A 22500-nucleotide genomic window follows, 5' to 3' on the forward strand; every position below is an offset into this window, starting at 1 on the left:
AAAAATCACTGGTGACATGGAAATTTTAGCTCCAATCTGGAACACATCCGTGCCAAATCCGAATTTTTGTTATGTAAACGAATGTTGCTTACCTTACAGTTCCCTAATGTTTTAGCAGCTTCAGAGGCATGGTAGATAGAGGCCACTGAGGTGCCATCAATTAACTTTGAAATACTCTTGCAAGCATTCTGTGCAATAAAAGCAAAACCAAGAATTACTGAAGTTGAAGAAAAAGAAAAAAAAGAAAAGGAAAGAAACAAAACAAAACAACCCCTACAAAAACATTCCTGTTCAAGAAGCTGTAGGAAAATAGACCTACTAAAAGAAAACAAAATGGGAACAATAATAAAGCAATCTTGTTTCTCTAGGAGCAAAATAAAAATCAGCCATTAGATAGGAAATACTTGAAAAATGTCCATTTTCCACTCCGCCATTTAAGTTACAAATCTGTCAAAGTCAAACTTTTGTTTTTTCAACTGGATCTGGAAGAAAAATTTTTTAAAACAAACAATAAAAAAAAAAAGAGAGACAGCGGTACAAGAAAATAATAACAATTATTGAGGAAAACTTCTTGTTTTCATCCAATTACCTGAGCATCTGGTGCAGTTTCCCCTAACAGCTTTAATCCAGCGATAGAGAAGTGAGCTGACTGAACATCTGTATATGGTGAGGCAGAATTGAAAACACCTTTCAGTCTGTCATGATCCAACGATGTCAGATACGATGATGGTGTCAGTGCCTGACACACAACAGCTATGACAAAGAAGCCCAGAATGGATAATGCTGGAAAGAGAAGAGAATCAAAGTTTTTAAAATATTACGTCGGCCCATAAAACATTTATTGGACATTATGGAAGGACTTCCGTTGTTTCACAGCAGGCCGAACGAAGAATATGAGGAGTAACGAGGAGCACTCTTTTAGTAAAAATGTAATTCCTCTTGGGATTTATATTTTTTAAAAACAACATGTCCATGAAATTGGTTTTGCGTATAATCTGGGTTTTATGAGATGAACCCTGTCAAGCCATTGACTGATGCCACATGGATGGACTTGGGGAAATTGGCAGATGGACATTGTGATTTGAAAATATGAATAAAAATACTTTTACATTCCGCACTGTCAAGCTAAGCTAATGTATGAAATTTCTAAAATATACAGTGCAATCTCTTGATAATGACACCTCCTGAATAGCGACATTGACCTCTGGTCCTGATTTTTTTGCTATATGTCATTAGTAGTAAAAACCCCAAAATAGTGACATACAATTTAGTAAAACCCCTGTTTAGCAACATCATTATAACAATAATTGGCAGTTGATACCGATGCTTGGTACCCGACCATCGTCATCTCGTACTCTTAACCAATAAAAAACGCTTTTTTCCCTCCCAATGAGATCGCTTTGTTACCGATCAATCAGAACATATGTTTACGCTAGAGCATATTATGCTAATGGAACCAGAGCGAAAGAAGTATATCAGTGGATGGAACTCTCAAGAGTCCATTAACCTTCCATGTTAGCTACCCGTCTGAGGTCAGTGGAGGTTAACTGATATCAGGCAGTGCTGTGTCCACTGGGGGCAATTATGGATGTTTATGGTTATAATTTGTTGGAATAGCAAGGGGAAAAAAAACATCTTTCACTTTATTATTTTCAATTGAACAATCCGTTGTTTATCTAAACATCAGTCCAAATATGATATTATTGTATAGTTAACTCCTAGTTTGTTTTATTATTTTTATTTTTTTTTTTGGTATCGCAAGATGTTAATCTACTAATTTTAAGTGCTTGCAAATTTTGGTGCACCTAAATAAAGAATTTGGTATTCAAATTTCATCAGCAGATGCATGGATTTTAATTAAAATCAAAACTAGATGTGTGCACCTATGCCCTAGTGCGGTATAATCACATTGACACTTGATTTTCTTGATTTATTCTACTTAAATCTTATCAAATGGCGTCTGAGTACTATTTACAATCAAAACAATGACAATACACATTAAAGAGTGAAAGTATAACTGGTATACCCTTTGTAAACAGGAGAAATACACGTTCTAACGTTGTTGGGATGTGTCTCAGTTTCTTCTCTCAGGCACTGTCCGCAATGTTATGAGTTCACTGGTCTCACCATGCCCCATATTTCCACCATCTTGAAAACCCCAAACAACAACAGCCCTGGGTACGACATAATTTTCCGATCCTAGGCAATGTCTCACGACATAATTTTCCGATCCTAGGCAATGTCATTATCCAGGAGTTGAACTGCGTGCATTCCTTCCCCTCATTTCCCTCTTTTTGCCAAGATGCCAACCTAGTCTCCGGTACACAAAGCAAGTTTCTCTGAATTTTTTTTAATAGGATGGCGTTTCAAGTTTCAAGCTTCCACAGTTCAAACTAAGTGATGAAGATGTTACCAGCCAAAACTACTGAGGTGACAAGACAATAAGTGATGCGCTAGATATAACATTCATATTCATTACCAACAGGAGAAAAGAGAAGGATCTTGGACTTTGAATTTGAAATCGAAAGCAGGAAAGGAAAGCCCGAGTCTCAAGCAGAAGAATAAGAGGAGACTTGGAGCTCAATTTAGGAATAAAGACTTTTTTCCTGCCTTATGCGTTCACTCTATAGGTTACACTTCTGACAACAGACATATAATAATAAAGTTAAAGACAGATGATATGAAATAAATTAGATAAAACAAGGAATGACAGCAAAGACGACATCATAAATTTCAGAAGACGGACGACGATGGAGGGGGACGTGGCTACTTTCTCTCGATAGTTTGTAGTTTTTGTCAACAGCATCTGGTGCAAGTGCAAAATCTTACACAAACTATGGTTCAAAAACCTGCTTGCTTCACGTAAACGACTATGTGAGTAGAGCTGATTGTATAATTTCAAAGATAACACATAAAAAGTGGTTCTATTGTGACAACATAGCAGACTTACCCTTCGCCATTTTTAATCAAAAGTAGTCGATTTTTATTGTAAATTAGTATTTTTCCGATACCAACTAAAACCGTGAAGAAAATATCGATATCCGATTACAGTCGAGTTTGTTAAACGATACCAAAACGATACTCTTGCTGTGTTTTCGGTACCGGTTAGAAGCTGACACGTTTTCATGCAGAAGTGGTTCATAATGGTAGTCTGGGTGGGCATAAGACACAAGTATTCTGTAGCCTTTATAAGATTGATTAACTTGTGTTATTTCCATATTAGCTTTCAGGATACAATAAGAAACAACATAAGAATTCAAAATTTAGTTATCTAGATATTATACAACAATAAAGTGTATGCACGTCATAACATACACCAAAAAACCCAAACATAATAAGAGTAATTCTTATACAATTTACGGTTCCTCTGTGACCTCTTGTTGCTATGCCTGTCAAGCTATTGACGTGGATGCTTTTTTAAAAAACTATTATCTTATAATATGAACCTTCAGTTCTTCAATCAACAAATAGTGAATAAACTTTTGAAAATTACGTCAGCTATCGTATATTGTATTAAAATTAGTTGAATAAACATTTAAGTTGTCTATATTTTACTAAAAACTTTAACACAAATATATTTTAGCCCCAAAATCAACCGATGACCATAAACCAAAGACACATAGTCACCTTATGTGCTTTCCTATCACCCGGAGTAAACAGCCCACGGGTTACCCCATGGATCAGTTTTGGGTCCATTTCTGTTCACTGTCTACGCCAAATCTCTTACTAGAATCATTCAATCCTACAGCATCAGTCACCATCTTTACGCCGATAATACACAGCTATATTTCCCAATTTCTTCTTCCAACTTAATTTCAAACAAGACAAACATCTTTAACTGTGTCTCTCACATCAAACTCTGGATACCCCAAACAAGCTAAAATTCAATGATGATAAAACTGAATTCATCGATTTTGTAAAGCGCTTTGAGCATATTTAGTGGATATTGCACTATATAAAAAAGCTCAATTTTAGAAAACAAGGAAAGACCATTCTAACGGAAGAACTTTTGATTTGTGACTCTGTCATTTCCAGATTTTGAATTGTAAAAAACCTTGGTTTTTATTTTGATGAGCTTCTGAATAATTATATAATATCATACAACAAAACTCTGTCAAAATCTACATTTTATTTTAAGGTCTATTAGTCATATCCGCAATCTTTTAGATGAAGAAATCTGTAAGATGCTCATTAATTCACTTTTTGCTAGCAGGCTAGACTATTACATCTCCCTTCTTTCAAAGAGATTGGTCGCAAGACTGCAGTTGTTACAAAACAGGGCAGCACGAATTGTCACCCAGACAAAAAAGAATGAGTATATAACTCCCGTTTTGGAATACCTTCTTTAGCTGCCCGTGGAGAGGAGATTTGATTATAAACTAGCATGCCTTGCCTGTAAATGTCTTCACAACACTGCTCCAGATTACTTAAAATCACTTCGTACAGTCCATATACCAAGTCGCTCCCTCGGGTCTTCTTACTCAATATTATTTGAAAGAAATATCCCTTAAACTAAATTCTCTGTACGTTCTTTTGCCTTTTCTGCTCCAGCTGTGTGGAACGAATTAAATATTTATACAAGGAACTGTCAGACCTTTGATATCTTTAAAAAGATATATCTCAAAACCCGAGTTATTTAGATCTTCCTATCAAATAAATCATTTATATATATATATATATATATATATATATATATATATATATATATATATATATATATTATATATATATATATATATTATATATATACGTGTGTGTGTGTATATGTATATGTTTATGTGTATATTTGTGTATGCACATTTGTCAATATATGTGTAAATGTGCATACATGTATATATTTGTGTGTGTCTATGTGCATGCATATGTATACATTTGTATGTATACTTATATATTACATAAATGTGTGTACGTATATATATATATATATATATATATATATATATATATATATATATATATATATATATATATATATATATATATATATATATATATACATTCCCATTACATTACACCATGAGCATCACTCACAATTTTAACACAGATGATTGAAACAAAAAATGCATCGTGTCGTCAAGTTTTTCTTTTCGATGCAATTCCTTTATCAGTGTGTCAAAATGTTGTGAGAAATACTCACTAACTGGGCCTGAGCTATTTGTGTGTTTGACATGTACTAAGGGTATCTCACGCCTTTTCATACAGGAAATAAATAGTCAATAGGGCAAAATGAGGTAAATGGCAGGGAATACTTCTATACTGGTTAATGTTTAGCAAAGAGCGAACTATTGACAAAGACGCTCGTTAAAATATTAGTCAGATATAAAAATATTTTTATTGCCGATAAAATACGCGAAACTAAACGTTTCGAGCTTAACTCTCTCTTCAGCCAACATGATAAACAACAATGTATGCTTAGATACAATTCCTTCAGTATGGAGAGTCGAGAGCTGTGATGTATTGAGCACTTTGGAGGGGGAGAGGGGGATTCATTGTGCCCAACATAACATCATGATGTGTTTGTGTGTGTGTGTGTGTGTGTGTGTGTGTGTGTGTGTGTGTGTGCTTATGTGTTCTCTATCACACGAAGAATAAGAAGGCAGAATAATAAATCGTATCACAGGGACATCATAAAGAGACGGTTCAGGTCCATTTAAAAAAAAAAAAATCTAGACGGAACACCCTCTAAGAGACACAATGGTCAAAACTAATGTTGGAAAATCAGCCACAAGTAATCATTAATTAGCATCAGAAAAACGGTAAGAAGTTTTACTATGGCATCGACTTTATATGGGAAAAAAAGCGCAGAGAGAAAAAAAAACTAAAATAGATCAAAATCCTCACAATTCATAGCCTCGGGATCTAAGTCAACAAAACACAGCTCAGGAAAGATGACAAAAAAAAATGAAGAGAAAAAAATGTTGAATCTCTTCTGGAGGAAAAAAAAAAAGATAAAGGACACAAAAAGTAAAGAAATTATATTGTTTATTTTTTTTAACATGGAAACTTATGTATTTCAAGAATAGAAAACAACAACAACAACAACAAATATACAATCACAACTAGAAAAGTCATGGTATACTTAAAAAAAATAAAATTATCGTCCGTCTTTTTCTTGTCTTTCCAAAGCGTTCGCCATTCCTTCTTTTTCTTAATCTTTTCTGATTGTCATTATTATTATTATTATTATTATTATTATTATTATTATTATTATTATTATTATTATTATTATTATTATTATTATTATTATTATTGTTGTTGTTGTTGATGATGTCGTTGCTGTTGTTATTGCTGTATCATCATCACCAATAATGGATTGGATTATCATCATTTATTCTAGGATCTTTAATTCCAAAATCGCTCAAAATTTCGTCCCAAGATTCATGCCTTATTTTTACACCCTATTTCAATAGAACTGATTTTCTGACATTTCAAATACCTTGAAATTATAATAAATTGTTGGATTAAAAATTTGGAAAACATGCTGGGTTTTCCCGCTGTTGGAAAATCACCAGCCGCCACTGCTAACGAACGACATTAGGAATCTCTCTCTTTCCCCTCCAGTCATTGACAAGACAATCCTAGTGGTAGTTTTTTTTAGCTCAAAAAATAACTACGCCGAGGAAAATGATCGTCTTCCAAAACTGAACATTAAGTATGTAACCTATAATTACAAAATATTACAATGAGAATCATTTAATAATACTACAATAAGAATATCACTCAAATTTGGTGGTAACTGTCAAATACTTTCTAACAAAAATAAAGAACTATTTGGCTTGCGGAGAAATACTATGTGATTAGTCAACAATAATAATCATTGAACTCGAGAAAGAGGAAGACAAGAGAATGAATCTATAAAAAACGAGTGTTGCTGAACATTCCGTGTAGATATGGTGTAATTTTTGTCGTAAAACGTGGTTATTTTTAAGTTTGGATAGTTACCTTCAGTTTTCGTTTTCGTAAATTACAATTTCATTTACATTTCTGCAAATTACAAGGACAAGAATGCATCAGAGTACCTTATTTTTGTCAGTTTTGCTGGCATGTTTATTCGGATTATCACAACAAACGGTGAGTCTCTCTCACTTTTCAAGTTTTTAAAGTTTCTGTTCGGGATTATTACTCGAGTACTATTTTGTTTGTTTGTTTGTTTTGTTTTGTATCATGTATGAAAAGTTAGCCTATTATTTTGGTTATATACATTAGATTATTTAATTCGGATTGTTTTACTGACACTGACTTGCCCGTGCCAAAACTCACAGAAGTAAAGGCAAAGGCTGAATGAATGAAATGAATGATTCATCCAATCAAAATTCCTTTTACTTTTACTTTTATTATTAATTATATAATTTGTTTTTATTTTACACTGCTAGTTCATTCATTGTCACTTGAGTGAATGAGAATGAGAGAATAATCGTCCTCTCTACTCTTCAGCACCCCTTACTTCAAGTCCTACTGATGTGCCTCTTCTTACTCTTACTCTTTCTCCTTTTCATCGTCACATCCATCTCAATCTCATTGTCATTGATTTTGAAACCTATTCATAGCCTAGTAGTACTCTCTGAATGGTCTAAATGAACTTGAACTCAACTACCATTTCTCCGAATGCTCAGGAAATAAACTTGACCTCTTACTCTTATTTCTCCAAACCTGTGCTCGAAGCGCTCGGGGAAATATACCTGAACTCTGTTTCTCCTAACACTGTGCTTCGAACGCCCGGGGAAATAAACTTGAACTCTATAATTCAAAATTCTCGAATACTCAGCAAAATAATGCTGAACTCTATTTTCCCGAATACTCTGTAAAATAAGGTTATGGTTATACAGACTCCAATCCGAATAGCCTTTATGTTGAAGGGGAAGTTTTTTCTTCATCGTCATTTTTTGTTTGTATTTATTTGTTTTTGTTGTTATTAAGAAAAGACAAGATAGATTGCAAGTTGTCAGCTGTCCAATACAAAAAATTATTTTTATTTTATTTTTGTTTCAATTTTCATTTTTAAAAATATTTTTTTTTAATTCTTCAATTTTCTCCTACTCTTTGTTTCAAAGATTTACTGTTTTTTGGGGGGTTTTTTGCGGGGGGAGGGGGGGGGGAGTATTATCTAGCTCTAAAACATGCTTCCTACCAGTCTTCGTATGAGTTGCAGAATGATGAAAGATGTCACAAATGGAAACAAAGAATCTCGAGGGCGGAAACTGTTTGGAGAAATAGAGAGTTCAAATTTATAATTTCCCCGAGCGTTTGGAGAAATAGTCACTTGTAATTATAATGTGATAGAATACAAGTACCTACATCTTTTCCTTTACAGCGACTCTTGAACGTTTTGAATCGATTGTGTGAAATAGGATGTGAATCGTGCAGTGTTATGATAATCAGGGTTGTTGGGGGGGGGTTAGATATTTCATATTGTGAATATAATAAGACAACATGAATAGCCAATCGGGTAATGATGATAAAGATGTTCCTTACCACTACAGGGAAATGGCTGACGATGTTGATGATGATGATGGTTAACTAGTAGTGGGAAATGGAATTTATGAAATTCTAATCAGATATTATTTATAGTTACAAGCCGCTTAATTAGACCAGGATCGTTACGCAGAAATTAACTGATTCCACGAGTGGCTGTCATAAGCTGAAGAATTTATTTATCGAGTGTATTGTGCTAAATAACAATAGTATTACAATTTGTCCCTTCAGCTTTTTTGTCTAATGTTTTGTCAATTTTTAAATAGAATTTAATAGAGCATGTGTGTGGGCATAATGATATAGATATAAGACGAGTGATCTTATCTGATGATCACAATATGCATAATGCACCGTCAACACTCTTTTCCTGAATACAGGCCAAATAAATCGACAGACACATGAATCAGCATGTGTTTCACCATAACGTACCAACACATTGTACAGTTTTAATCAACGCTGCATTGACAGCACATTAATCAATGCATTATTATTTGAAAGCTCTCATTAATTATTTGTTGTTCTCTCTTACACGGCTGAACGGGTGAAATATGATATTGTCATATGTATGTGAGGGAATTGTTGGTGATAGGCTTGAATTGATGTCATTGTTGATTAACCCTCTCCTTACCAACCATAGGAAAATCGTCACATTCATTACGATGTGACCAATATCTTTACCATTCTGATTTCTATTGTACACAGAAAAATTTCAAGAATTATTTTTTTTTTATTATAGCTAAAAAAGAAAGAACTTGACACTGGGTTGTACAGCTTATTTTGCTGAACAGAATTTATAGAATGTACTTGTTTCAGTGAGAAAATTATGTTTTTGTGTTAGGTGGGTATGAAGATTTGGGGATAACTCTGAAAATGGCTGGGAAGGAGAGAGTTAACACACCTGCTTGTTTATTTCAAGACACGGTTGGTTGATTCCAGTAATATCAATAGGAAGATTTATGATTTCTGGGAAAGAATTTTTTTTTTTTTTTTGTCACAGCGTTCTGGAGGTCTGAAATCATTCCAATTAGCCAGTAGAAATTATATAGCGGCAAATATTCCTTCATTGTCATATATTTCATTCCGACTTATAAATATTACTGTTTTGAGTTGATGTGTCACATTTTGCTTAAAGCATGTGTTGTATTTATCGTCTTCTTCTGTTGTATTTGTCAATAACAAGAATAAGGACTTTTCAGGGATGAAATTTTATTAGTTTTCCCGCTGACCTTGTTCCCTGTTGGTGAATTATTTTTAAAAAGATGAAAGCATTTGTTGTTTGAAATGAGTTGAGGGAGTTGAGATGATAGCTTTACATTAAGAATTAATCAACAAGAAACATCACTAGTATAACATTGAGTACAACATCTGAAACAACACATAAATAAAGAACAGTTAGATACAAACAACATATGGCATAACATAATGTGGACGTAAACTAAAATATACAACATTGTTTAAAGGTAACAGTTAAGGGGAAGCTAGATGGATATGTGGGGGTCCCGATAGCTCAGTTGGTAGAACACTCACTTCACAAGTTAAGGGACTGAGATCGATCCCGGGTGCAGTCGAGATTTATTTTCTTTCTGACCCCCCCCCCCCCTTGTCCACCCAGCAGTGATTGGGTAGCTGGGTCTCTTAGATCTGGTGGAAGTACATTGCGATAGACTATCATCCTATCCGTAGGGTAGCAAGCAATTCTAAGTGTTCGTTTCATGCTATAGAAACCTGTATAAACTCCAGCTCAATGGGCCTGGTGGCTTCGAAGGACTACTTTAGATGGATATGTTTCCTTTTCTATGATTTAAGGGTGAAACTATTAGACAAGGTTGACAATTTTTCGTCTATTTACGGAATTCAGTTTGTTGTAAACGCTCAGTTTATTTTCCAATCATCTGTTCATAAATGCCGAATCTTACGAATTTTTCGTAATTTTACGAATTTTAGACAAATTTAATGGCCAAATACTAAATTTTATGGAAAATTGCGAATTTTTAATTCTTAGTAATACTTAATAATAATTGTATTAATAATAATAATAATAATATTAATAATAATTGTATTAATAATAATAATAATTGTATTAATAATAATAATAATAATAATAATAATAATAATATTAATAATAATTGTATTAATAATAATAATAATAATAATAATATTAATAATAATAATAATAATAATATTAATAATAATAATAAGAAGAAGAAGAAGAAGAGGAAGAAGAAAAACAAGTACTACTACTACTACTACTACTACTACTACTACTATGATAATAATAATAAGAAGAAGAACTACAACTATGTACTACTACTACTATTACTACTATAATAATGATAATAATAATAATAATAATAATAATAATAATAATAATAATAATAATAATAATAATAATAATAATAATAATAATAATAATACTATGGTTGTTCGTACACAATTTTCAGAAATTACGAATTTCCTTGTCAAATTACTAAAATTTGACATAAAAATTACTAAATTTGATGTTTACAATTTGGCATGTCTGCCGCTAGATAGAATAAAAGTAAGTATAAAATGTCTTTTTACAGCAGGAGTTCAGCACTCAGAAAAGGGCCTGTCAATGTGTTTATGTCAAATTTCAGTAAATTTTTGCCTCCTGAATTGGCAATCTTGATTTCATGAGGAGAAGCTTTTCATGAAATATTTTCATATATATATATTATATGCACATCCCTGCAATAAAGCCCGATACAGTACCTACTTCCTGCATCCCCTTGGGTATCATTAAATTTATAGTATAGTGATTTCAGCCATGACAACTCTCCAGTGTGTTTTTTTTTTCTTTCTTATGTTAATGATAGGTTTTCACCGTAATAACTGGTATGGGCTTCTCTCTAGTTCCATTTAACGCTAATGGGGGGGGGGGGGGATACCGCCGTACAATAACAAACTTTTTTGTTAGTGTTGATGTTGTTGTTACACATTAGTTATAATATTCATAGATGAAAATTACCTCTCCCCCTCCCCCCCTTCCCAACTCGCATACTTCTAGGAATTTCTGTGTTTTACACGTTGTGACAATTAGAGGGGCTTTTTTAATCGGAGAGGGTATTTCTCAAGGTCGCCAATTTTCCGTGTATTTACGGAATTCCGTATGTCATTCATTAACTCTCAGTAATTTTCCAATCAACTGCTAAACGGAACAGTAGGTACAAAGTGTCTTTTTTTTTCTCTGGAGTTAGCACTCGGAAAGTGGTTGTTGATCAATGTGTTTGCGTAAACGTTCAGTAAATCTTTGGTAACAACAAGAGATGAAGTGAGTAGAAAAGTGCCAGAAGACAATAGAGAATTTAAAAAAATTTGCGGCGGTGATGGGGTTTGAACCTGCGACCTTATTGGTACGACAACTCCGCCTGACCGGTGAGAGCGTGAATCCCCGAGTCCAAGTAAATCTTTGCTTCCTGAATTGACAACCCTGATTTCTGATCAATTGATCTCTCTGAAGAAAAAAAGTTCTCTCTAGTCTAATCGGTAAGCGGATAAGGGGGATAAATAAGCGTCTAGTTAGCTGTGACGGTGACGAAAAGGCCGTATTATTATTAATGTCTATTTGTTGCCCGCTATGACAGGCAGCGCCTTGCTCGTAACGCTTTACGCGCGGTATAAATGTAGATAAAAAGCTGAGATAATGATGATAATAACAATAGACAGTTTGCTCCTTTTTCCGCTTTAGATTTCCTTTAATCTGTGTGGTAGTAACAGCCACTCCTCTCTCTCTCTCTCTCTCTCTCTCTCTCTCTCTCTCTCTCTCTCTCTCACACACACACACACACACACACACACACACACACACACACGCCAATCCCCGTTCTGTTCTGTTACCTTTGATTCAAACTACAATAAAAAGATATGACGATCATCAATTCACGTCAAACGGTGTTTTTTCTTCTTGCTTTTCTTTTCTAACCGACTCTCCTTTTTAAAACCCTCTCGTTTCATTCACACAACACCCCGTCTTCTCCTCGCTCCTTGCCCGCTCCCTATCGTTGCCGATTCGTCTATAAACACCATTCTCCTCGCTCCTCTGTTATTACGACACGTTATTATTACATTGTAGCAGATACGGCATAATAATTATTATTATCACGGTATAGTTAGGGGAGCTGCTTCCTGTCGATAAAAGCCTAACGGTATCCTATACTATAATATGTTACACATTGTCTCGAAACGGTATCATATCGATGAGACTCTGGTTCCAGAAGAATGCGAGCACGTCTGACCGGTAATCTGAAGGTCCGTGGTTCGATCCCCAGTAGAGGTGGACTGATTTTTTGGGATGGTTTTTTCTTTTTTCTTTCTTGCTTTGTCTGGCACCTTTCATACACACTTGTACAGTTCTTTATTTTACACCGGTGCACTTTGCTTAATTTCTTTCACGGTTACTTCCTGTTGACATTAGTCATTAGACATCCTGTTTGGTGGATTATATATATATATATATATATATATATATATATATATATATATATATATAAATTCCTTCATCTAATGGTGCCGTTGCGAGAGGGCGATTTTTAAATATTTTTTTTTTTTATTTTAAAGTATAGGTGAAATTGACCCGAGATTAAAATTTTATATTTTTTAACGAGAGATTACATAGTGACCAACTTTCCTTATAAAATCCGTACTGTTCCGATTTGGCAATCTAGAAAAAGGGATTTTAAAAAATGTGAAAATCTGTTTTTTTATGTATATGGAATTGACTCTTTCACGACCCAAGATTATGTTGTTGTTTTTTTTTACTATCAAATTGAAACAGGGAAGAGAGAAATCTCTAAATATAGATTATACTGTGTATGTAATAGTAATAATAAAAGTTCATGGTTACACAGAGTTTTCTGTGTGTTGGTCCGTCATACTTCCTGATGGCAATATTGTTTGCTTCTTAGGATATATAGTATAACATATTTCCTTTTCTTGTTTAGCTGAAGAAGGCCAAAGGCCGAAACGTCCTTTACTTTGTTCTGTATCTTTTATAAGAGTCATTTTTACTCCTTTTGTTTTACTATACATTTTATTGACTCATTTTGGCACCTGTAGACTTTGGTGATACCATAATATAATAATATAACCTTTTAACATCTGAACGAACCCAACATAATACCGTTCTGAATCGATAGGTAACAAGTGTATTGTGCATGCATGTACTAGCTCGAGGCGCTTGGTGACGTAAGAGAGGGGGGGGGGGGTTATCGTGCATGTCTTGTTTGCCTTCTGCTGCGAAGTTGTTCCATTTTCTTTCATTTCACCAGGCATGCAGTTCTAGGTGTTTCGAATCCATCGAGTTTATTGTGTCAACATAACAACGCAACGCTGGTAGAAGCTGTGTGTGGACTGTAAACAGTAATAGATAGAATGCGCTTGACCAAGGAGTTCACAACATTGCCATCCGGAAGTATAACGGACCAACACACAAACTCTGTGTAACCATGAACTTTTATAGTCTGGTTAATACAGTTTAGTGAGAACAACTCACAAACGCGGATGGCAAAAACAATAACAAAGGCCTGCGTGACGTCATCTGCATACTATCTATAGACAAAGATGAATATAACCACTTCAACAACAAACAAAGAAATAAAAGAGCAAAATATCAAACACGTAGCGTGTAGGTTTCAAACCCCTTCTTCAGCCACCAACAAAAACTACCATGAAAACGTAAATCCATTACTAAAAAGCAGATCGACGACAAATACAAGTTCACGTTCTCTCTGTATCAATAAATGTCTTGGAATACAAAGAGGACGTACCGAAGTTGTTTTTTCACTTTTTGTTTATTACAAGTTATTGTATAGATAGTTCGAAGATGACGTCACTCAGGTCTTTGTTATTGTTTTTTTTTTTTTTTGCCATCCGCGTTTATGAGTAATGCTCACTGAACTGTATTAACCCGATTATAAACGTTCATGGATACACACAGTTTTGTGTGTTGGTCCATTAACTTCCGGATGGCAATGTTATGAGCTTCTTAGTCAAGCGCATACTATCTATACATTTTCATTGGACTAGAGACTGTTTCATATCTGCCTACTTGAACATTTAGGAGATAAATATTGTAGTCGCTATAGATAGTTCGAAGATGACGTCACTCAGGTCTTTGTTATTGTTTTTTGCCATCCGCGTTTATGAATAATGCTCACTGAACTGTATTAACCTGACTACAAACGTTCATGGATACACACAGTTTTGTGTGTTGGCCCGTTATACTTCCGGATGGCAATGTTTTGAGCTTCTTAGCCAAGAGCATACTATCTATAAGTCACTTTGAAAATCAACAGTTTACCATCACAAGGATTAAGTAAGGCTTCGAAATCCTTAATATTATGTCGTCAGGCATCAACTTTTATTTTCAATAAGTTATAATGACTTGGATGTTCTCACGAAGTTCTGAAATTAGAGCCAAATTTGCGCAATAATGGACATGTCTGCTGTTTTATTCTTCTTTGATTCATCAATGGGAGCGATCTATGTTCGTGTTTTCGTCCAACCAGGTCATCAATCACATGATTTGTTGCTGTACAAAGATTGGATATTTCTTTTAAAAATGTAAACACGCTGCTTTGTTTACAAATGTTATAAACATACCCATGTGTCAAACTGAATCAAATGACCAATCGTTATGTTAGATATTTAAAAAGCTGTGAACACTTTTCTCTAAGTGGGTCATTTGAGCACATTTTGCAATGTGACCAATGACCTCGAGCACATGGAAAGTTAATATAGATAGAATGCGCTTGGCCAAGGAGTTCACAACATTGCCATCCGGAAGTATATCGGACCAACACACAAACTCTGTGTAACCATGAAATATTATAGTCTTGTTAATACAGTTTAGTGAGAACAACTCACAAACGCGGATGGCAAAAACAATAACAAAGGCCTGAGTGACGTCATCTGCATACTATCTCTAGATCATGCCCATTGTCTTTTTTGTCTCCTGATTAAAGTCTAAAAGGCCAACCGAGACGTTGTGAGTCACATTCATTCGGTTCTATTTTCCCCTCTATCGTGTAGTTCACGTGCACATCCATATTTGCAAGTCTGATGCCCGAACGCAATGGACATGACATGATCTAAATTAACTTTCCATGTGCTTGAGGTCATTGGTCACATTGCAAAATGTGCTCAAAGTGTCCTACATGGTGAAAAGTGTTCACAGATTTTGAACTATATTCATGTAAGGATTCGACCTCGAACACATGGAAAGTTAATATTGATCATGCCCATTAAGATTAGATTCCTTAGTATTCTCGGTCGTATTCAATCCATTCTTTCAAATTGCCAATGGAATTCCGTACGTTTACATTTGGATGAATAGATAATATGCGTCTTATTTCATTTGAATGGGATACACTATACTATCTACTCGTTTGTATTTGTCCAATTTCAGGCATAACTCTCACAAAACACGTCATTTCCTTTCATTTCAACCAACATTCTCAAGTAAGGCACGCCTTTTGAAATTCATTTAAATGAAAGGATTAGAGGTGCAATGGAGGATATATATCCCAGTACACAGCGAAACATCTGTGTACTAGGTCTGAATTCCTGTTCACGCATCCATGGTTTATTATTTTTTTTCTTTCAACGTCCGGCAGGTCTTTCAGTTTCATGTGTTTGTTTGCCCGCATGTCGTAGTTTATTGGGATAGTAGGTGGAATGGGGATGTATCATGATAAAGAACTGAACAAGTGTGTGTGAAAGGTGCCGCAGACAAAGCAAGAAAGAAAACTACTGTATAGGAAATGAGATTAGCGGATACAGTACAATAGTTCTACCTCGCTCTCTTGAATATTTCGCAATTGTATTCTGTTCTATGCTTGCAAGGTCGTTATTAATTCGGGTTTGAACCCCCCCCCCCCCACCATTAACCCCGTTTTGTTTTTGTTTTTTGTTTGTTTGGTTTTGTTTTTGTTTTTGTTTTTTTCACACCCACACGCGATGCGCTCCGGTAATTCTTAAACGACTTATTGTCGTTCTTGTTCGTTCATTGGACCGGAAGTTGGTGTAATTCCTGTATGTATAAAGAATGAAGAATTCCCAATGTGAGTTTTCGGTGTTGAGTGAGAATTTGGAAGGGGATCTCCCCAACCTTTCCATAATCATTATTAAGAGAACAATGAATTTGTTGGGGTTTTTAACAGAAAAAAAAAATGAGAGAAATAGTCGCACGATTATCTGCCCCATGGAAAATTGCATGGTAAAACGCGGGGGTTTCCTTTTGATGGTGTGCGCTTGTCAAAGAAGCTCATGACATTGCCATCCGGAAGTATAACGGACCAACACACAAAACTATGTGTAACCTTGAACTTTTATAGTCTGGTTAATACAGTTTAGTGAGAATTACTCATAAACGCGGACGGCAAAAAATAATCAAACCCAAAACAAACAAACAAACAACAAAGACCCAGGGTGTTGGGATTTTGTACCGACGTTGAATAAGAAGATATTGTTCTTGACTCGGTGGGGTCTTTATGTGTGTGTGGATTGGTGTGTGGGTATTGCCTGTAATATACGTATGGTGTGTTATTTTTAGGAGATTGGCTCCAAGATTGGGGGATTTTGGGGGGTGAGAATAATGAATGGGTCCGATTGTTTGCTTGTCATACTGTGATTTCTCTCTCTCTCTCTCTCTCTCTCTCTCTCTCTCTCTCTCTCTCTCTCTCTCTCTCTCTCTCTCTCTCTGTGTGTGTGTGTGTGTCTCTCTCTCTGTGTGTCTCTTGTGTGTGTGTGTGTGTGTTTGTCTCTCTCTCTCTCTCTCTCTCTCTCTCTCTCTCTCTCTCTCTCTCTCTCTCTCTCTCCGTGTGTGTGTGTGTGTGCATGCGCGGGCATGTGGTTTATTTTAATTATGGGGGGAAAAAGAGGTACTTGGGTGTTTTTAATTTCTAATAATTACTTGCAATCACGCCCCCATTCCAGGTAGATACAGACGTACGTATGGTTATGGGTTAAATAAATCATCGTTGTCTGTATTAAAGAGACTTTTCTTTTTTCTTTTTTTTTTTTTTCTTTTTAAAAAAAAAGATCAGTGCAGTTTAGATTTTTGACAAAGTTGTAGACGTCTATTTATGAAGAATGAATTTATCTTCCGTCGTTTAAAAATTTTTTTTACTACAGTCTTTGTCATTTGTTCGTCTGTAATTTGCGAAAAGCTTAATTGACGGTATATAAATGATATCTTTTATTTACAATTGAAAATGGGGGGATAACAATGATTTCTTTTATTTACAATTGAAAATGGGGGGATAACAGTGATTTCTTTTATTTACAATTGAAAATGGGGGGATAACAATGATTTCTTTTATTTACAATTGAAAATGGGGGGATAACAATGATATCTTTTATTTACAATTGAAAATGGGGGGGGGGGGGGGGGCTACAAATTATTTCTTTTATTTACAATAGAAAATGGGGGGGGGGGGGGGTCAGACAATACTCGCATAGTATATTTACACGTATTATTATTTTTCTCCGTCTTATTATTTTTCTCCGCGTGTATTCATAGAAATGATGGCATGAACAAGTCTTATAATATTATGGTGTAGCGAGCGCAGATAGGATACTTCCTTGATGGGGTGGAAGAAGACTACTGACTCCTCTACCTGTCTTTCTGCATTGAGCTCGATTTCAAATCACAAGACTTTTACCTTTAATTTTTATCTGCGTTTTATCCCAGACGTCTGATGAATGAGCACTTGGTGCGCTCAATAGGGAATTAGCGGAAGAGTAGCGTCTCTTGATTGGACGTCACCCATAGTCTGTGACGTCACCGGCTGAAAAGTTATGAGAGAGAGAACGTCATGTTGGTTGTACGCATGCGTCTCGTCCTTTTATGAGAGAGTAGGCTGGAGATGAAAGGATGGGAGGGGGGTCTTGCTGTTGATATTGAAACGCATAGCAGTCTCGAATTTTTCCTTTTTATATATACCCATATTTTAAAAAATTTTCCTCTCATCCCGTGTACAGCACCTGTGATTTATTTATAATATGAACGCTGAGCCTCACATGTTCTTCTTGAAATGTACCGCGTTTTTTGTTTTTACTAGATAAATTCTTTCTTTCATGTTGTTCGTTTGATCCCTGTGTCGGAAATATTATGGGTTTTTCTTTAGTTGTCAATTTTGGTTTAATTCGGATTTTCGCATTCAACTCCTTATTTTTAATCCACACTTTTGTACTACTACTACTACTACTACTACTACTACTACTACTACTACTACTACTACTACTACTACTACTACTACTACTACTACTACTTCTAATACTAATACTACTACTACTAATACTACTACTACGACTACTACTACTACTACTACTACTACTACTACTACTACTACTACTACTACTACTACTACTACTACTATACTACTACTACTACTACTACTACTACTACTACTACTACTACTACTACTACTACTACTACTACTTCTACTACTACTACTACTTCTACTACTACTACTACTCTTTCTGTTTTTGTTTTTTTAAAGGTGAGGTTGGAAGATATGAATGATGCGTTGTTTGTTGAGCTGATTGCTGTTCACACTCAATGCTTTTGTTTTTTGTTTATTTAAAGTCTCAAGTGGTGAAAGCTTGACGTTGTTGGTAATTTTTTGTTTGTTTGTTGGTTGTTTAATTCTGGTATAGGTCATCTGATTGACTGTGCTATTTGTCATTATTATTATTATTATTATTATTATTATTATTATTATTATTATTATTATTATTATTATTATTATTATTATTATTATTGTTATTATTATTATTATTATTATTATTATTATTATTATTATTATTATTATTATTATTATTGTATTTTTTTTTGGGGGGGGGGGGGGGGGTGTTGAATCTTTTCGTTATTATCGGTATCGTGGTCGTTGTTGATGTTGTATCACATGACACAGCATGTGCCAATCGCATGGAATCAGTCGTGCTTGCCCCCGTTTGGCACATGTCACTGTAGCTGCTGGTTGCTGTTTTATTTTTAATTGCATTAAAACAATATTTTCAATGGATCGGTGACTCAGGCGTTTTTATTGTTTCAGTGATAGTCATTCCACGTGCTAGAGAATAAGGGGGGAGGGGGGGGGTGTGTCTGCACCTTCTCATTGGAAGATATTATTACAGTGGAATCCTGATGAAGCCAACGTCGCTGGACCAGAAATATTGAAGCAATGTGCACTTTTATCCGTTACCAATAAGACATAAGAAATTTGAGACCAGCAAGGCCACAATAATGATGATGATGATCATGCTGATAATAATGATATCGATCATCATATTCGTCATCAATAATAATATTAATAATAATAATAACAATGATTATAATGGAGGTGTTGACTCCCAGCCTATTGAGTATTGGCTTTATGCAGATTCCACTGTGTTAGTTCCTATTGATGTTGAAATTGCCGGGGGTGCCAGGTTCAGAGGAAACGATCTGGTCTTCATTGGAAGCAGTGAACCTAAAGTCCGGAGAGAGAGAGAGAGAGAGAGAGAGAGAGAGAGAGATGCTCTGTGATTAATATCATGAATAATGTAATGTGTGTGGGTTGTAGATGGTAGCTCTTGTCTTGTTTTATCATTGAAATAACTCTCTCTCTCTCTCTCTCTCTCTCTCTCTCTCTCTCTCTCTCTCTCTCTCTCTCTCTCTCTATCTATCTATCTATCTCTCTCCCTCTCTCTCCATTGCACTCATCCTCTTTTTAATTATCACTGCCCACTATTATTATTATTATTATTATTATTATTATTATTATTATTATTATTATTATTATTATTATTATTATTATTATTATTAGTATTATTATTAGTATTATTATTATTATTAGTATTATTATTAGTATTATTATTATTATTATTATTATTATTATATTGTTTATTATAATTGTTGTGATTTGTAAGTAGTAGTTGTATTTGTAATGGGTGATTGTGTATGATGATGATGATGATGATGGTATTGTTGATCCAAGCACTTCACTCTCACGACCAACAACGACGACGACGACAACAACAACACCGATACCACTTCAAACTACTTTCAGTTTACCGACCTCATCTTTATCTAGCCACACCACGTGACTGTATGTGTGATGTTTACTAGTAATTAAAAAAGTAAGTATAAAAGTCTTTTTAATAATAATGATAATAATAATAATAATAATAATAATAATAATAATAAATATAATAATAATAATAATAATAATAGTTCTTTATTGTCCATAAATATGGCAATTTGTCATTTAGTTACACTTGACATAGGTGTAACTGTGAGTCGCAATTCAGCGCCGCCATTTTGAAAATTTACTCGAGTTCAACGCTCAGAAATGGGTCACTCAATGTGTTTCTGTCAGATCTAATAGACCCAGGTACCCAGTCACTGCTGGATTTACAGGGGGTTGGTTGGCGGGTTAAAAAAAATCTCGACTGCACTCAGGATCGATCTCGGTTCTTTTGAATGTGAAGCGAGTGCTCTACCAACTGAGCTATCGGGACCTCCATTAATAATTATAATATGTATGTGCAAATGATTTCTGTCTACTCTCCTTTGTCATCCGTGTCGCCTGTCATGTCATAATTCACCACCGAGTCCAGGTACCTTCATGAAGGCCTCCTCTGACGCGTTGACAGTCTGTCAGACACTTGTCCAGCACGATTCTATTGTCAGTCTAAGTACACACACACACACACACACACACACACACACACACAGAGAGAGAGAGAGAGAGAGAGAGAGAGAGAGAGAGAGAGAGCATTCAATCAGACCCACTTGCTGGTGCATATTGGATGGTACATATAATATGCATCCATTGCTTTGACGAAATTTTAATGTAATTAATACAAAATATTTGTTTATCAGAACCATTCAAAGAAGAGAGAGAAAAAACCCAATAAAGTAATTTTTAAAAAAATTATAATATATATATATATATATATATATATATATATATATATATATATATATATATATATATATATATATATATATATATATATATATATATATATATATAAACATTTGACAGATATTAAGATTGTTTAACTTGTACAACATTGTTATCGAGCGTTGCTCTCATCAGGAAGTGGAAGTGAAAGTCTAGATTGTTGTTTTCGTATTTTTATAGATTCGTTTTTATGGAGGTTCGTAATTACATAAAAGGTGTTTGTTTCTATGTCTGCATGAGGAAGTTAGTTCGTTCCTTCTGTTGAGTGTTGTTATATTCGGTTTAGTAATGATGAAGAATTTTTCTTCCAAGCAGAGGGAAAGAGATGGTAACGGTGTTGTTGCTGTCGTCATCGGTGTTGGTGATGGTGGAGTGTTTGGCTCAATACGCATTACCATCATCGTCGTCATCATCATCATCATCATCAATATTAATAATAGTAATAGTAATAATAATAGTAATACTAATAATCATCATTTGTACCGCGCCTATTCCATGTATACAAACAGCTCTAGTCGGCCTAAATTGATGTTGAGGAATCCTAACCTCGGCTGTAAAAGTAAAAGGTTTAATTCTGAAGGCTAGCCTGACAGACTGCGATGAACTGTTGACGTGATGCAAACAAATTAAACTGTAGGTATGATCTACGTCAGGGCGAACGTATTTCATCTTTCTTTAAATATCTGTTTACTTTCTACACTCCTGTTTACAATTACTAACAGTTTTTGATATCTTTTTGATATTTAAATTTCTACCTCATACATACTAAAGAAGAAGAAAATTGTGTGTTCGTGTGTGTGTGTGTGTGTTTATGGTGTACTTTATATTTGTTTTTTAAAATTAGTATTATGTGCAGAGTTTTAGCAAGTTTAAAATGTAAAACCCTACAAACTGTGGAGTGATCCTCGACAATATTGGAGGTTTCCACAAGAAGAAGAAGACCTTCCGAGTGCTACAAAAAATTCGTAGTATTACGGATTTTTGGCTCTCGCAACAGAATTGCATAGGCGTCTTAGATTAATTCACTAAATCATGTTGAACTGGAAAGGTTTCT

At 34.7% G+C, this 22500-nt stretch overlaps 2 protein-coding genes across 3 annotated transcripts in view; one reads left to right on the forward strand and one right to left on the reverse strand.

Annotated features, from left to right (window-relative positions):
* LOC144957363 (dolichyl-diphosphooligosaccharide--protein glycosyltransferase subunit 2-like) overlaps positions 1–3012 on the reverse strand; it is a 38445-nt gene extending 35433 nt beyond the window's left edge. Inside the window, exons 1-3 of one of the 2 annotated variants that reach the window (XM_078888556.1) lie at positions 2951–3012; positions 590–783; positions 93–188 (exon numbers count right to left, since the gene is read on the reverse strand). In XM_078888556.1, the coding sequence (XP_078744682.1) occupies positions 93–188; positions 590–783; positions 2951–2960 (300 nt within the window). In that variant the 5' untranslated portion in view covers positions 2961–3012. Of the gene's footprint in view, positions 1–92; positions 189–589; positions 784–2026 lie in introns of both variants that reach the window. The other variant, XM_078888558.1, reaches the window with a different exon arrangement.
* A 3547-nt stretch (positions 3013–6559) lies between these two features.
* LOC144957366 (uncharacterized) overlaps positions 6560–22500 on the forward strand; it is an 84856-nt gene continuing 68915 nt past the window's right edge. Inside the window, exon 1 of the mRNA XM_078888562.1 lies at positions 6560–7071. Within this exon, the coding sequence (XP_078744688.1) occupies positions 7006–7071 (66 nt within the window). The 5' untranslated portion in view covers positions 6560–7005. The remainder of the gene's footprint in view (positions 7072–22500) is intronic.

This window comes from Berghia stephanieae, chromosome 11 (genome assembly GCF_034508935.2).
Source record: "Berghia stephanieae isolate SIO BIC M18660-M18661 chromosome 11, UCSD_Bste_1.3, whole genome shotgun sequence".
Classification (NCBI taxonomy): domain Eukaryota; kingdom Metazoa; phylum Mollusca; class Gastropoda; order Nudibranchia; family Aeolidiidae; genus Berghia; species Berghia stephanieae.